At 42.2% G+C, this 15,197-nt stretch overlaps 1 protein-coding gene across 1 annotated transcript in view; it reads right to left on the reverse strand.

Annotated features, from left to right (window-relative positions):
* Positions 1–15,197, reverse strand: part of trim54 (tripartite motif containing 54) — a 123,932-nt gene that overhangs the window by 95,792 nt on the left and 12,943 nt on the right. Inside the window, exon 2 of the mRNA XM_028796791.2 lies at positions 12,356–12,528. Within this exon, the coding sequence (XP_028652624.1) occupies positions 12,356–12,528 (173 nt within the window). The remainder of the gene's footprint in view (positions 1–12,355; positions 12,529–15,197) is intronic.

Consider the following 15,197-nt stretch of genomic DNA (forward strand, 5'->3'; position numbering starts at 1 on the left):
ATATATTTTGGATGTTTTGGTTTCAATGCTCTTCTACTTAGTTGTTGTAAGTTTTGCTTTTGGTTTATGTATTGGGACTTCTTTGCCTTGGTTTGTCTTTTAGGCCTTGTTTATTTCTGTCTATTTTTCTGCCCTTTTACCCTTCTTGATCTTTTCATTTATAATGGTTTTTGTATTTCTTTGTCTTTTCCAAGCCAGGGGTCTTACAGATCCCCCCTCTCTTGAACATTTAAAAGTAATTTTGAACTTTAAAAGTTTGTACAGGCCCCAAAGCCTGCATGTTTGGTTTGGGATCTGACTGCCTGTGGTGAAACCTACTTTTGGGTTCTGGACCTGGTGAATATTGGTCTGGTTTTGCATATTTTAAGGTCTGCACCCCCTTCTGTTATTCTTTGCGTGAAGAAATCACAATAAATATGGCTGATGAGAAAAAACACCACCAGCTAATATTGGAATAGAACAGTAAAGCAACACTGCGTTATCTACATTTGTACTGAGTGTTGGTAACATTGAATAACTCTGAAAACCAATCGTTTTTCATTTCTGTTGAACAAATGAATCACGGCATCTAGACAGGGTATTGAGAACCAGTTGCATTGCCTCTGTAGCATGTCATCGCCAGCCATCATATTATAGGCTAAAATGAAAATAAATCACAAAAAAAATCTCAAACTTTAAGTGTAAAAACTTGACACTCATCTTTGAGTTAGCAACCTATTTTTGACTTAACATATTTTGGATTTAAGAAAATAATTAATGTTTTACATTCAGCAAACTGTATGAATACTAAGTACTAAAACTGGATTCATTAAAAGCACGCCATGCATATTCATTACAGTCAATGCTAACACCGCTGCCTCACAACCTAAAGAATCGAGACTCAAACCCCAGCTCATTTACTGTCCGCTACATGGAGTCCACATTCTTCCCAGGCCTTTTCTTTGTGAACTCTGTTTCCCAAAAAATTTGTGAGTTTGCTTTATTGGAATTGTAAATTGTTGATGGCTCTGTGAGTGTCTCCCGACATGGGCTGAGACTACATATCTGGCAGTTCCTTTCTTGTGCCCAGTCCTGATGCCCACAACCTCAGCGTTGGAGGTGGCAGGTTCAGCAAATGTGTCTAAGAGATACTGCATATCTATTAAAGGACAATTTAGTGTGTCATTCAATATAAGACGACTTTTTTTTTACAATCTGACATAAAAATTAAAAAAGAAAGTAAAAAGTAAGTCATTGCTAGTTTTTTTTTTTTTTTTTTAAAGGTCAATGGCAGATCATGGCCTCTAAACAGAAAAGAGAACCTACACTTGAAGATAGGAGAACACTAAGCTTAAATCCAGGGTACCACATTCTTCTTGCATTTTCTTTGGTGTACTAAGGAGCGTCAGATTTTTGTTTCTTTTTCCAAATTTCAGTCGTCCTTCCTTTTTGAAATATCTCATTGTAAACAGGAGTTTTTATTTCTTTTTTTTAAGGAACTAGGGGGATCCGCCCCCTGCTCATTTCGCTCGCCAACCCCTGTGTTTCTTTAATCGGATATACATTTTTAAAAGCTTTTTTTTTTTTTCTTCTTTGGAATTGTTGCTTTAAATTTTACGGGACCACAGAATCTCATAGCGTATGGTCCATAATTGTGTAAGTGCTGTATTCCGCCCTCCATCAATCGGACTAACTGTGACTTAAAACAAAAAAGGCTTCAACTTGGCTGGAACGCTACAATACCTTCGAATTTTATTGCTTTCATATTCTGTACCTTTCTCTGCATGTTTATCGCACCAGCGTTTGTTTCAGCCTTTATAATTCCACTGCTTTCATAATCTTTTATCTGTCTTTTTTCTCTTCCAAAGGTCTATTTTCTCTGCGCTGCTCTTTCTTCTTTGCTGAGAGCACAGGATCTGTGTGTGCTACCGCTTATCTTATTTGATAAGAAGGGCTTGTCTTGCAAGAATCTCATGTTCCATGTCCCCGTGAGACGGCTCTGGGACAATCTCTTGGCACCAAGTCTCATGTTTACAGTCCCTGCGAGACGCTCCGTGGCCAGTCTTTTTTGTGTCACATGTCTTTTAAATGTCTTCCGAGAACTTCTGAGAAGATCACGTATCGTCGCCCTGGAAATTTCCTTTCCAGGATTTTTTTTTTATATATAATGAAAACATTTCTCTCTATAAGTCCAACATTGTCTCACTTTCACAGAGAAAAGTTTTTAAGGATGCTCTGCTAGCCATGTGCTTATTGTGATGATTAGGCCATACGTGGAGAGGAAAACCATTGAGTGCTGAAATGTCATCATCAGGCACAGCGACAGTCCGGGATGAAACCGCATCCCTTGAGGTCGATTCTGACCCGCTCTCACAGCTACATTTCCTGTTTAAGCAGACGATGGCTTCATTCAAAAGGGAACAATGGAATGATGATTCCCTTATGTTTGCAAAAAATACAGTAGTTCTGGTAAATGGCCATCACACGAAGCATCCCATGCCACATGGTCCTCAACTAAAACAATGACCTTCTTTATCGGGTGGCAGAGCACGAGGGGGAGGTATGGTCACTGCTATTAGTCCCAGGGAGTAACTGGCGGAAGGTCTGTGAACTGGTACACACCCACCTCCTGGGAGCCCACCCAGGCACTGAAAAAACACTAGAGTAGATTAAGTTCCGGTTTTACTGGCCAGGAATCAATGAGGAGGTCCTCCATTTTTGCATGTTCTGCCCGGAATGTCGACTGTGACAGATTCCTAGGAGGGACCGTGCTCCTTAAGTTCCCATTCCCCTTATTGGCATTCCCCTTTGAACGCTTCGAGTTCAACTTAATAGGACCCCTGGAACCCTCAGCTAGAAGACACAAATATATATTAGTCCTAATTGATTATGCTACCTGATACCCCGAAGTTGTTCCATTGCACTCAGCTACATCCAAAACCATTGCACGGGAATTGGTAGGGGTCTTTGCGTGAGTTGGAATCCCTAAAGAAGTCCTGACTGATCATGGGTGCCTTTTATCTCGGAGACGTTCAAGGAAACAGCCAAGTTACTTAGGATAAAGCATTTAAAGACCTCAGTATATCATCCTCAAACTGATGGTCTAGTAGAGAGGCTTAATCAGACCCTCAAACAAATGCTACTGTATGTAAGGGGGTCAGTGAGGATGAAAGGAACTGGGATCATCCTTTTTGTATATTGGGAAGTACCACGAGCCTCTATGGGGTTCTCTCCATTTGAATTATTGTATGGACGACAGCCCCAGGGCATATTGGACATTTAAAGGGAAGGTTATGAGGAGGAGACCCTCCCCTCCACAAATATATTAGAGTATATTGCATGGTTACATGATAGATTCACAAAGATTCGACCCATTCTAAAAATCCACATGGAGAAGGCGCAAGCAGCTCAGGTCCCCTGTTATGACCGTGGCTCATCTCAGCAGTTCCGCCTGGGAGATCGGGTCATGGTACTCGTTCGCACCACCACTGTAAATTAGTCGCACATTGGCAAGGCTCATACGAAATTAATTATTTGGTGGAAAAAAAATTATTTGGTGAAACAACCAAAGTGCTGGCCAATCAGACAGGTATATCACATGAACCTGCTGAAACCGTGAAAGTACAGGGAACCAGACCCCTCCTTCGGACAGCCCCGTTCACTCTTTGCTCATAAAATAGACCTTAACTTTGGCCCTAATTTGACTGTCCAATAGTGACAGGAGCTGGAAACTGTCATCCTGTCTGTCCTGGAAGTGGTGAGTGAGAAATCCAGATGGACCTCCTCGATTGCACATGATATTGTGACTGAGCCCAGGTTGATCATCTGAGAGCACCCATATTGACTTCCTGAGGCAAAAAGAGCAGAAGTGGAGCTGGAGATCAAGCATATGCTGGAACTAGGTGGAACTAGAGGACAGTCAAAGTCCCTGGTGCAGCCCTATTGTCTTGGTTGCAAGCCTGACAAGACTTAAAGGTTTTGCAATGGCTTCCAATGGCTTAACCAAGTCTCCCAATTCAATGTCACCAGTGGACAACCTCCTTGAGTGACTAGGACAGTCTATATTATTGACCACTCTTGACAAAGGGGTACTGGCAGGTTCCTTTAACGGACTTTGCAAAGGCTAAGACTGTTTTTAGCACCCTAGCAGTCACTGGAAATATTGTGTCCTTCCATTTGGTTTACATGGAGGCACCCACAACCTTCCAGCATCTGGTGGATAAAGTGCTCCGTCCTCATAACTCCTGTAGTGCTGCCTACCTGGATGATGTAATCATCTATTCCAGCACATGTAAGGAACTCCTACATCAGATTGAAGTTGTATTACAGGCACTAGCGGAAGCCGGGCTTTGGATTAACTCTAAGAAATGTTTCTTTGGGTTAAAAGAAGCCAAATATTTAGGCTACCTAGAGGGACAGGGTATGAAACGACCATATTGTTCCAAAATAAATGTCATATTGACCAAGAGGCAAGTCCAAGCCTTTCTCGGCTTAGCGGGTTATTACTGTTTGTACCCCGGTTTTCCAAGAGAGCAGCACCCTTGACTGATCTGACAAAGAAGAGGGCCCCGAATAATGCAGTATGGAATGCTAACTCAGAAACTGCATTTGGTGACTTAAAGGCTTCTAACTTTTCTTTGCCTTTCATCCTACAGGCGGACGCTTCAGACAAAGGTTTTGGTGACGTGCTGAGCCAAAGCGTTAACGGTGTTGAACACCCCATCATGTTCCTGAGCCAGAAACTGCTGGAGCGGGAATACAGGTATGTGTCAGTGGAAAGGGAGGCTCCTTGAAGGAAGGTTAGGAGCACATGCTGATACAGCGCACTGTCGCACCCACCATATTACAAATCAACTCAGGATCCCCAAATTAGTACCCAAGTGCAGCCATGCAATGGGTGACACCCCAGCATCACACTAGTTCAGATGGAATGGAACAGTGTGAGGTTAACCCCAGGTTTTCCCTGCTGGTTTGAGGGCCTACATGCAGGGCTGGAGGCAGATTAACGTCATACCCAGGATGGAGCAATTGCATGTTAAGGGCTTTACTCAGGGGCCCAACAGAGTAGAGTCACTTCGGGTGTTTACGGGATTTGAACTGGCAACCTTGCAATTACCAGTGCAGATCCCTACCTCGGAGCCACCACTCCACCCAATGATGACCCTTTAATATGAACTTTAATATGAACAGCAGTGGAGAATCATGATCTACATTATTCCCACATTTCTATAACAGTTACTCAATGCTAGAGTGTGTTTTTACAATATTTGCTCACAGTTTTGAAATAAAGAAATTGTTCTTTAATACACTTGTATCATACGCAGTGCAATGCTGTCATCTGTTTTCTATATCAGTCTCACCACAGTGTGTATCATCAAGTTGTCTCATAAATAAAGCTAAAATAGATAGATAGATAGATAGATAGATAGATAGATAGATAGATAGATAGATAGATAGATAGATAGATAGATAGATAGATATTTATATGAGCTATTTTTCACGTCTGTACATTCTGTTTCACTTTCTGTACATCTGTAATAACATATATTTCTGGCTGTTTACAGACGATATTTTGAAACCCGCTGCAGTGTCCTCGTCTGTGGATTAACTGAGCAGATGCATTACGCTCCCCTCAGATTACACAAGTTGTTATTGTCGCCAAACAGTTGATGCTGTTCTGGATGACTATGAATGTTGGCAAACCGTTGTCAAAAAAAACAAACACCTAAATTTAAAGTGCTGCTGAAAAGCTGATTCTAAGAAAGAGAGCACCACTGACAGGCATCAAAAAGGGGTGCATAACTTCCTAAAATGGCTGTCCCAACTGGGAAACATTGATTGTGCTTCTTCCTGTCTCACTCGAGTGGATTCTGGAAGTACTCAAACTTAATTTTTTACACATTTTGTTATGTCGTAGCTTGATGCTAAAATCAATTAAATTATTTTTTTTCCCCACATCAAGCAACATTCCACACCCCAGAATGACAAAGTGAAAACAAAATTTTAGAAATTTTTGAAAATTTACAAAAAAAACCCCTGAAATATTACATTTACACAAGTACACTGACTCTTTACTCAGTACATTGTTGAAACACCTTTGGCAGCGATTTCAGCCAGGAGTCTTCTTGGGTTTGACACAACAAGCTTTGCACGCTCTGCTTTAGGGATTTTCTGCCATTCTCCTCTGCAGATCATCTCAAGCTGCATCAAGCTGAATGAAGACCGTTGGTGGACAGCTTTGTTCAGGTCTCTTCAGTGATGTTAGATTGGGTTCAAGTCTGGGCTCTGGCTCAGTAACTCAATGCCATTCACAGAGTTGTCCCTCAGCCATTCCTGTGTTGTCTTTGCTGTGTGCTTAGGTTGACTGTGCTGTTGGAATGTGAACCCAGTCGGCCCAGTCAGAGGACCATGGCACTGTGGAGCAGGTTTTCATTAAGGAACTCTCCTTCTTTGCTCCGTTCAGCTTTCCTTCAACCCTGTCTAGTCTCCCAGTTCCTGCTGCAGAAAAACAACCCCACAGGATGATGCTGCCACCACCATGCTTTACTGTTAGAATGGTATTACACAGGTGATGAGTGGTGCCTGGTTTTCTCCAGACATGACATTGATTTTGGTTTCACCATACCAGAGAATCGTGTTTTTCACAGTCTGAGAGTCCTTTAAGTGCCTTTCTGTTAACCCCAAGAGGGCTTTCATGTGTCTTTTACTGAAGAGATGCTTCTGTCTGGCAACGCTCTCATGAAACCCAGGTCAGTGGAGTGTTTTTCAGTCCTTCCTGAAGTTTCTTTCATCTCCATACAGGTTGTCTGGAGCTCAGTCAGGTTCTTGGCCACCTCTTTTACCATGGCTCTTTTCTCATGGTTGCTCGGTTTGAATGAGGCCAGGTAGCCAGCTCTAGGATTAGTCTTGGTTGTCCCAAACATCTTCCATTTGAGAATTACCTGGTTATGCTCTTGGCAAGCTTCACTATGCAGGAATTTTTTGTAGCCTTCCCCCAGATAGGTGTAGCAACACAATCCTTGCTCCAAGCTCTGCAGGAAGATCCTTTGACCTCATGGCTTGGTTTTTGCTCTGATGCACATTCACGTAAGCTGTGGGACTTTCTACAGACGAGTGTGTGACTTTCCTAATCAGGTCCAATCAATGGAATTGACCACAGGCGGCCTCCAAACAATAGAATGGGATGCACCTGAGCCAGATTTTAAGTGTCATAGTAAAGGGTCCAAATATTTGTGTCAATGTTATATTTAGATTTTAATAAATTTAAAAACAATGTTTAAAATTCTGTGTTCACTTTGTCATTCTGGCATACTGAGTGTTGTTTGATGTGGGGGAAAACTGAATTTAAATGATTTTAGCACAAGGCTGTGACTTACAAAAGGTGAAAAAGTGAAGGAGCCGGAATACATTCTGAATCCACTGTATGAAAGGAGAAGGATCTAATACAATGTAGAGTCCCACCAGCTTGGGGGTCACACTCTTATCACTTAAAAATGATGAGTAAGGATTTAAATGTAACAGTCAGTAACTATGGAGGAAAAACCGCGGACGCACAATGTCAGTTTTGTCCAGTCGCCAGATTTCCTGTGCCTTCCAGTCCATACCCCTTTGAAGAGCACTAACAACTTGTGGACCCTGCTCCCTACGAGAGAATGCCGACTGTGGAGACAGCTACTCTCCTTTTTGAAAGTGTAAGCCATTATTATCTGACTTGGACTAATGATCCTATTTTTTGTTACGTCAAACAACAACTGTTAAAACGAGTTTACCAAGCCAGAACTGCAACCTTTCTTCATGTGTAGCCATCTTGTTTCCACACAATCATCCATCCATCCATTATCCAACCCGCTATATCCTAACTACAGGGTCACGGGGGTCTGCTGGAGCCAATCCCAGCCAACACAGGGCGCAAGGCAGGAAACAAACCCCGTGCAGGGCGCCAGCCCACTGCAGGGCACGCACACACACAGCAAGCACACACTAGGGACAATTTAGAATCGTCAATGCACCTAACCTGCATGTCTTTGGACTGTGGGAGGAAACCCACACAGACACAGGGAGAACATGCAAACTCCAAACAGGGAGGGCCCAGGAAGCAAACCCAGATCCCATAACTGCGAGGCAGCAGTGCTACCCACTGCGCCAACGTGCCGCCCTCCACACAATCAACAAAGACAAATGAGAAATCCATAGCTTAAAACATCTGACATTTGACAGTGTCATTCTTAACAGATATGAGTAAGGTGATCAGTCTGGTATGTGAGATTTAAAATAACTAAAACTCAAACAGACAGACTTCTAATGGAAGTTAAGTACAATTCATTTCAGACAAACTTTATCTTACAGAGCACAGTATATTGTCACATGACACGGAGCAGGGTTAAGAGCATGTGCTGATTAGCATGTGCCGCACCCACCACCCGATGAACCACCCAGATTAGGACCCGAGAGCAGCCGTGCAGCGGTTGACACCTCAGCACCACACTGAACAGTGTGACATTTTTTACAGTGGCCAATCCTGCCACCAACCCCCAAGTTTTCCACGCTAGTTGGAGGACCTGCTTGCAGAGTACAGTTAAATTCTTCCTTTCATGCCCAAACAACATGCAACACGTCAGCCCTCTTCAGCGCCATGACAAAAAAAAAAAAAAAAAAAAACAGGCTGAAATTAAGTTCTCTTTTTGAATGAATAGAAAATACAAATCAGCTTACTATAACACAGCTTGAAACCAATCTACATTAAGAAGAAACATGTAAAAGATGGTGCCTAGTGTAATTTTAAAATTGCATTTCTCAGAAGTAAATGAAAAACTGCAGAAACAAATACATTTATGAACATGATAAAATATTCTAGGGCAGCACAGTGGTGCAGTGGGTTCGCTTCCCGGGTCCTCCCTGCGTGGAGTTTGCATGTTCTCCCTGTGTCTGCGCAGGTTTCCTCCCAGAGTCCAAAGACATGCAGGTTAGATGCATTGGTGTTCCTACATTGTCCCTAGTGTGTGCTTGGTGTGTGCGTGTGTGTGTGCCCTGTGGTGGGCTGGCGCCCTGCCTGGGGTTTGTTCCTACCTTGCTCCCTGTACTGGCTGGGATTGGCTCCAGCAGACCCCCGTGACCCTGTGTTAGGATATAGCGGGTTGGATAATGACTGACTGACTGATTGACTAAATGTTCTGATCCAGTTAAGTAATATTTGATACAAATTGCAACATGGTGCAAAATAAAACAAAATACAAAAGATATTTATCATCACCACCGACTGGCTCCGAGCCCTTTGCTGTTTGCAGTGGTTGACAGATGAGGTCAGACAGGAGTCACTGTGGACTACGACGACATTGTGATCTGTAGTGAGAGTAGACAGCAGATTGAGGCGAACCTGGAGAGGTGGAGGTACACACTGGGCAGAAGGGGAATGAGAGTCAGTAGGAGTAAGACTGACCACAAGTGTGTGAATGAGAGGGAAGGTGTTGGAAAGGTGCGACTGCAAGGAGCAGAGCCGGTGAAGACAGACAAATTTAGATACTTGGGATCAAGAATCCAAAGCGACGGAGAGTGCGGCAAAGAGGTGAAGAAGAGAGTACAGGCAGGGTGAAGAGTGACTGGAGTGATTTGTGATAGAAGAGCTCCTGCAAGACTGAAAGGGAAGGTCTATTAAACAGTAGTGAGACCAGCTATGTTGTATAGTTTGGAGGCGATAGGATAGACAGGGTTAAGAATGAGTGTATTAGAGGGACAACACAGGCACGAGAGTTTGGTGACCAAGTGAGAGAGGCTAGTCTGAGATGGTTTGGGTACATGCAGAGGAGAGATGAGGGGTACATTGGGAAAAGAATTTTGAGGATGGAACCGCCAGGCAAAGGAAAAGAGAAAGGCCAAAAAGGACGTTTATGGATGTGGTGAGGCAGTGAAGGCAGTCAGTGTGGCAGAAAAGGATGTAAAAGACAAAGATGATCCACTGTGGCAACCCCTAAATGAAGCAGCCAAAAGAGCGACGAAAGAACAATGAATCACCATCACCAGTTTAATGGCCATTTTCTGAGTTTAATCAAGTTAGCCAGTTATCATTTTATTGTTTGGGGTGAGACCCTTTCTTTTCAATTCATCTAATACCACCTCCAGACACATTATTTTTTTTGGCCTCATCCACTTCACCTCCATCTTGGTGCACATCTTCATTCAATCATTCTCTGCCTTTTGCTGTTCACAACCAAACAACTTTAATGTGTTTATTTCAAGCACAACCTATTGCCTTCACACCAGGGTGTCCCTTTCCCTTAACTTGGCCTTTGTCTTCCTCTCAGTGACACACCACACATCCACCTGAACATTCTCATCTCGGTTTATTCTTGCTTTGCTTCCTGGCCTGCCCTCATCGGATACTGTATGTCTCAATCTTACATGACTCTCAGAGACTTTACCCTTCAATGGCTGAGATGCTATTTTAGAAGTCGTATTTGGGGAACACCTCCCAGAATGCCTTCCAAGCTCTTTTCACCTCCTTTATCACAACTGGGGCCATGCCACACTCTCAACATTTCCTCTCAGTCGGAGTCGTTCCACATATCCATCTGTTCAATTTCATTGCTGTTCTCTATGGCTTTGTTCCATGTTCTGCTTTACTTTGCTGAATCTCATTCCCTCTGGCTTGGCAACACATGGACATTCAAAGAGTTGTCCCTCAGCCACTCCTGTGTTGTCTTTGCTGTGTGCTTAGGGTGACAGAACTGCTGGAAGGTGAACCTTCAGCCCAGTCGGAGGTCCAGAGTGCTCAGGTTTTCTATTAAGGATATCTCTGAAGTTTGCTCCGTTCAGCGTTGCCTCAACCATGTCTAGTCTGCCAGTGCCTACTGCAGAAAAACAACCCCATGGCATGATGCTGCCACCAACATGCTTCACCAAAGGAATGGCACTACACTGGTGATCAGCGGTTCCTGGTTTTCTCCAGACATGATGCTAATTTTGGATTCACCAGAACAGAGAATCTTCTTTCTCACAATCTGAGAGCCCTTTAAGTGCTTTTCTGTAAACTCCAGGATGGCTTTCATGAGTCTTTTACTGAGGTGAGGCTTCTGTCTGTCAACTCTCTCGTAAAACCCAGATCAGGGGAGAGCTTCAGTAATGGCTGTCCTTCTGGAAGTTTACAGCAACTTCAATGCCAGAGTGGCTATTTTAGAAAGCAGAATGGAGGACCTGAGGCACCCGCACCTCCATCTCAACATGTTACTCAAGTAGCAGAACTTCTCTACTTTAAAACAACTCTAGTGCTGAAATGCAAATTTACACGTCCTACATCGGAATGCCGTACTCCTCTCACACACCTTCTATGAATTAAAGGCTGCTAGAGCAGCTGCAGACAACCTTTCACACCACCACATTTTTTATGCACACTGTTCTGATTGCACCAGCACTGTTGCTTTCACACAACACCTCTACTAAACACGCTGCACGGCCATAACAGCAACATCTTCCACACCTCCTACCTTTTCGCCTTCAACCATCAGCCTGGCCATTCCTGTTCATCTCTTAAAAACTAGCTTTCTGTGTCATTATCTTCTCTTTCAATTTTATTTTTTGCCACCAAGTGAGTTAACTTAAGAATGTTGTATTAGAAGAACTGTGTTATTTACTATCAGTTCTACATTTTGCTTTGTATTTTTTTTTTTTTACAGTATATGAGGAATAAGAAATAAAATATTTCATACAGTCTAAAGCAGGTCTGTTCAGCTCCGGTCCTGGTGGGCCGCAGTGGCTGCAGGTTGTCATTCTAACCATCTTCTTAATTAGTGAGCCACTTTTGCTGCTTATTCACTTCTTTTGCCTTAGTTTTAATTGACGTGACTCAGACCCCTTAGTTGTTTCTTTTTCCTAACAATAATGAGACACAAAACAAGCTGCAACACGACAAGCAAACCTGAAAATAAAGAAAGGTGAAGGTCTCTGTCATGTTGGTCTGCTCAGGTCACCAAAACATCTTGACGGTGGTCTTAAAAAAGGCAGAAAATCAACAGTCTGCTGTGGCAGAACGAGAGCAGCAACAAGTCCTGACATTTAATAACGGCTTTCATTAACAGCAAGAATGGCCTTCTCATTAAGAAACTGGTTGGAGTGAAATTGGCTGGAGCTGACATTCTAATTTAGCTGGTCATCTGTTGGCTTGTTTCACATCTCATTTCTGTTTGGCTGCCATTTGATGAAGAAACAAATCAATTCAGAGGACTGAATCCTTAAAAACAATTAAAAGCAATTAAAATGAAGGGAAAAGGAGTTCATTAGCAGTGAAAACTGCTCGCTGATTAGGAAAAGGGTTAGAATGAAAACCTGCAGACACTGTGGCCCACCAGGACTAGAGTTGGACAACCCTGGTCTAAAGCATGCTCACCTGGAGGATTCTTGTTTGTAAATATCAATAATATTCTCAACCAGAAGGTTCCTCTGCAGTCCATAGACTCCATGCCGATCCAGAACAACCTCATGACGACAAGAAGGACAACGGAAACGGCCTCCAGTGGACACAGTGGTGGAACCTCTCGACTGCCATAAAGGATTAGAAGCCTGAAAAAGAAAAAAAGAAAGAGTGATTTGTGACAAGACAATTACTTGAATTCTGAAACATCGCTCAGATTAAGAGAAAGGATATCAGGGTACGGTCAGAAAATGTATAAGCACCTCATACTTACAGGCCAATGAGTCTATAACATGAAAAATTGCGGAGATCAGAAGAAAGAATAAATTACAGAAGTACCTGTACAAAAAACAGCAAACAAAATAAAAGCCAGCATGGAATTATGAGAGGAGAATCCTGCCAAACCAATCGAAGAGATTTTTTTTGAACAAGCTACTAGAAGAGTGGACAAAAGCAAAACATATAGCAGAATTTATTTTGACTTTCCAAAAACCTTCCATACAGTCACACACTGAGGATTATTCATTCTGAAACTAGAAGCTGTTGGTATCAGAGGTAACCTACAAAGCTCAATCTCAAGGAGACCAAGAGTACCGATAAGAGGTGAATGCTCTACATGTGGCGAGGTCATCAGTGGAGTCCCTCAAGGGTCTGTCTTGGGTCTGTTACTTTTTCTAATTTATATTAATGAATAAATATAAATTTTGGTGTAGTTAGTAAACCTGTGGAATTCACAGGTGATATTAAAATGAGAGGGATAGCAGATACTGAGAAGGCAGCAAAAATGGTTCAAAAAAGACCTGGACAAGCTTTAGAAATGGATGAACACTTGTAGTTTAACACGGAAAAGTGCAAATCGCTACACGTGGACAAAAGGAACATCAATCATAATTACAAGATGGGAGACACCGTCCTAAAGGAAGCATGCTTTGAAAAGGATTTAGGAGTTTACATTGACAGAATGTTCTCACCATCGAAGCAATGTACAGAAACGATTAAAAAGACATATAAAATGTTAGGTTAAATTGTATGTAGAGAAAAGCCAAGCAAAATGACACCTTTTATTGGCTAACTAGAAAGATTACAATATGCTAACTAGAAAGATTACAATATGCAAGCTTTCGAGGCAACTCAGGCCCCTTCTTCAGGCAAGATGTCAACCCTGTCTTATTTTCAAACACGGTATCTACAGTATTTGTCTTTTGTAGGACACTTCATTTCATACAAATGTATATTACTTGAACTTGAGAAACAAACGGGTCACTTATACCTATTTTGTAAATGTTGTTTCCTTATGTTGTGATTTATTTTTATATATGTTTTATTTCCATGTATTTTCCTATATTTACAGATTATTGGCAAGGTCAGACCATTCTTAGTGTGCTCTCGTTTTTTGTTTAGATTGGAAAGAAGCCATTACTTGTGCTTTCTTTGGAAGACGTGGTCCCCTCGAAACATGCCAATCTCCATGTGACCTCAGAAATGCAGGGGGGCTTCGTATCAGCACTTAATCAACTTGAGTCTGTAGAGTAGACCTTTAAATTATGAACTGACGTGACTGTGTTGAAAGCTGGTAAGACGAAACCACAGAATTCTGAGGAATAATTCCTAAAGGTGTAATGAAGAGGAAGCTGTACTCCCCCTGTAACCACAACATTTAGTCACTACTTTGGTTTTGAATTATCATGCTGATGTGTTTGGGACACTCACTATGGTGCCATCTTATTCGATGGGGCAAATAGGGCTGCTCAGAATCCGATTCCTATAAAAGTTGATGAAGGGCCACATGCAGCTGACCCAGCCTACGGACCACAGCTTCTTTCTTTTATCTTTTTGACACCTGGTTGGAGAGGCCTCAATTATATCAGATAAGGGGTCTAGTCAGGGCACGGACCTCTAGGGGGTTTGAAGGCATCCAGGACAGGAATAGATCCACACTAGACTTGTTCCAAGGCTTTTTGGATAAATTAAATCAGCATGAACAGTCAAGTAGGGTGAAGTTTCTTTCTAACGCTCGAGTGTTTAGTGCTTCCATTGCTTATTTTCAGATGGGTACCATAGCAAAGAACCTTTCTGCATGCAGCGTGTGTTCATTGCAAATTATATAATTAATTCACAAAACAGTTAATATATCAGAAACAGCTGGCCAGCTGTAAGAACAGTACGACAAAGTCAGTAAACCCAAAAGAGTTCGACATTTGCATAAGCTGGCTCTACAAATTATTAAAATGTAAGGGATAATATTTACATTAAGTGTATTTCCTTTCTTTTCTTACTAAGTTTTCTCTAACAAAAACAATGTCTCTCTATTATAAAAAAAAAAAAAAAAAAAATCTTGGGACAAGATGAGACTTTTTCCTGCGATGAGACGTGGTCTTTTATAGAAAGACACTTTCACGTCCCGCGAGACGGTCAAGTCATATCATACTTACAGCCATTTTCAAACAAGACCGCGGTCATCTAACCTCTCAGTTGTTGGAATGCTTTTGGCAGACACGCTTCCTGTGCTCTCATCTCTTAAAAATTCGGGGCCGGAAAAAGACAAAGTAGAACGTCGTGAAGAATTCAAAAACGTTGGCGCGATACACATGCAGAGCAGGTTAGAGATAATGGAAGTAGGAAAATTCGAAAGTCTCAAAAAAATGATAGTAAACAAATGGAAAATATTACTCGGTGAAATAACGGAACAGTGAAAAGAGATCGAATAGTATTTGAGGATGTCTGGGGAGAAGAGAGACAAGGCAGTGAGACAGAAGAACAGCTGCTGTACGGGCTTTTAAATGTTTAAGTGCCGCACGAGATTCAGATCATGTGGCAC

This window comes from Erpetoichthys calabaricus, chromosome 3 (assembly GCF_900747795.2).
Source record: "Erpetoichthys calabaricus chromosome 3, fErpCal1.3, whole genome shotgun sequence".
Taxonomy (NCBI): Eukaryota; Metazoa; Chordata; class Cladistia; order Polypteriformes; family Polypteridae; genus Erpetoichthys; species Erpetoichthys calabaricus.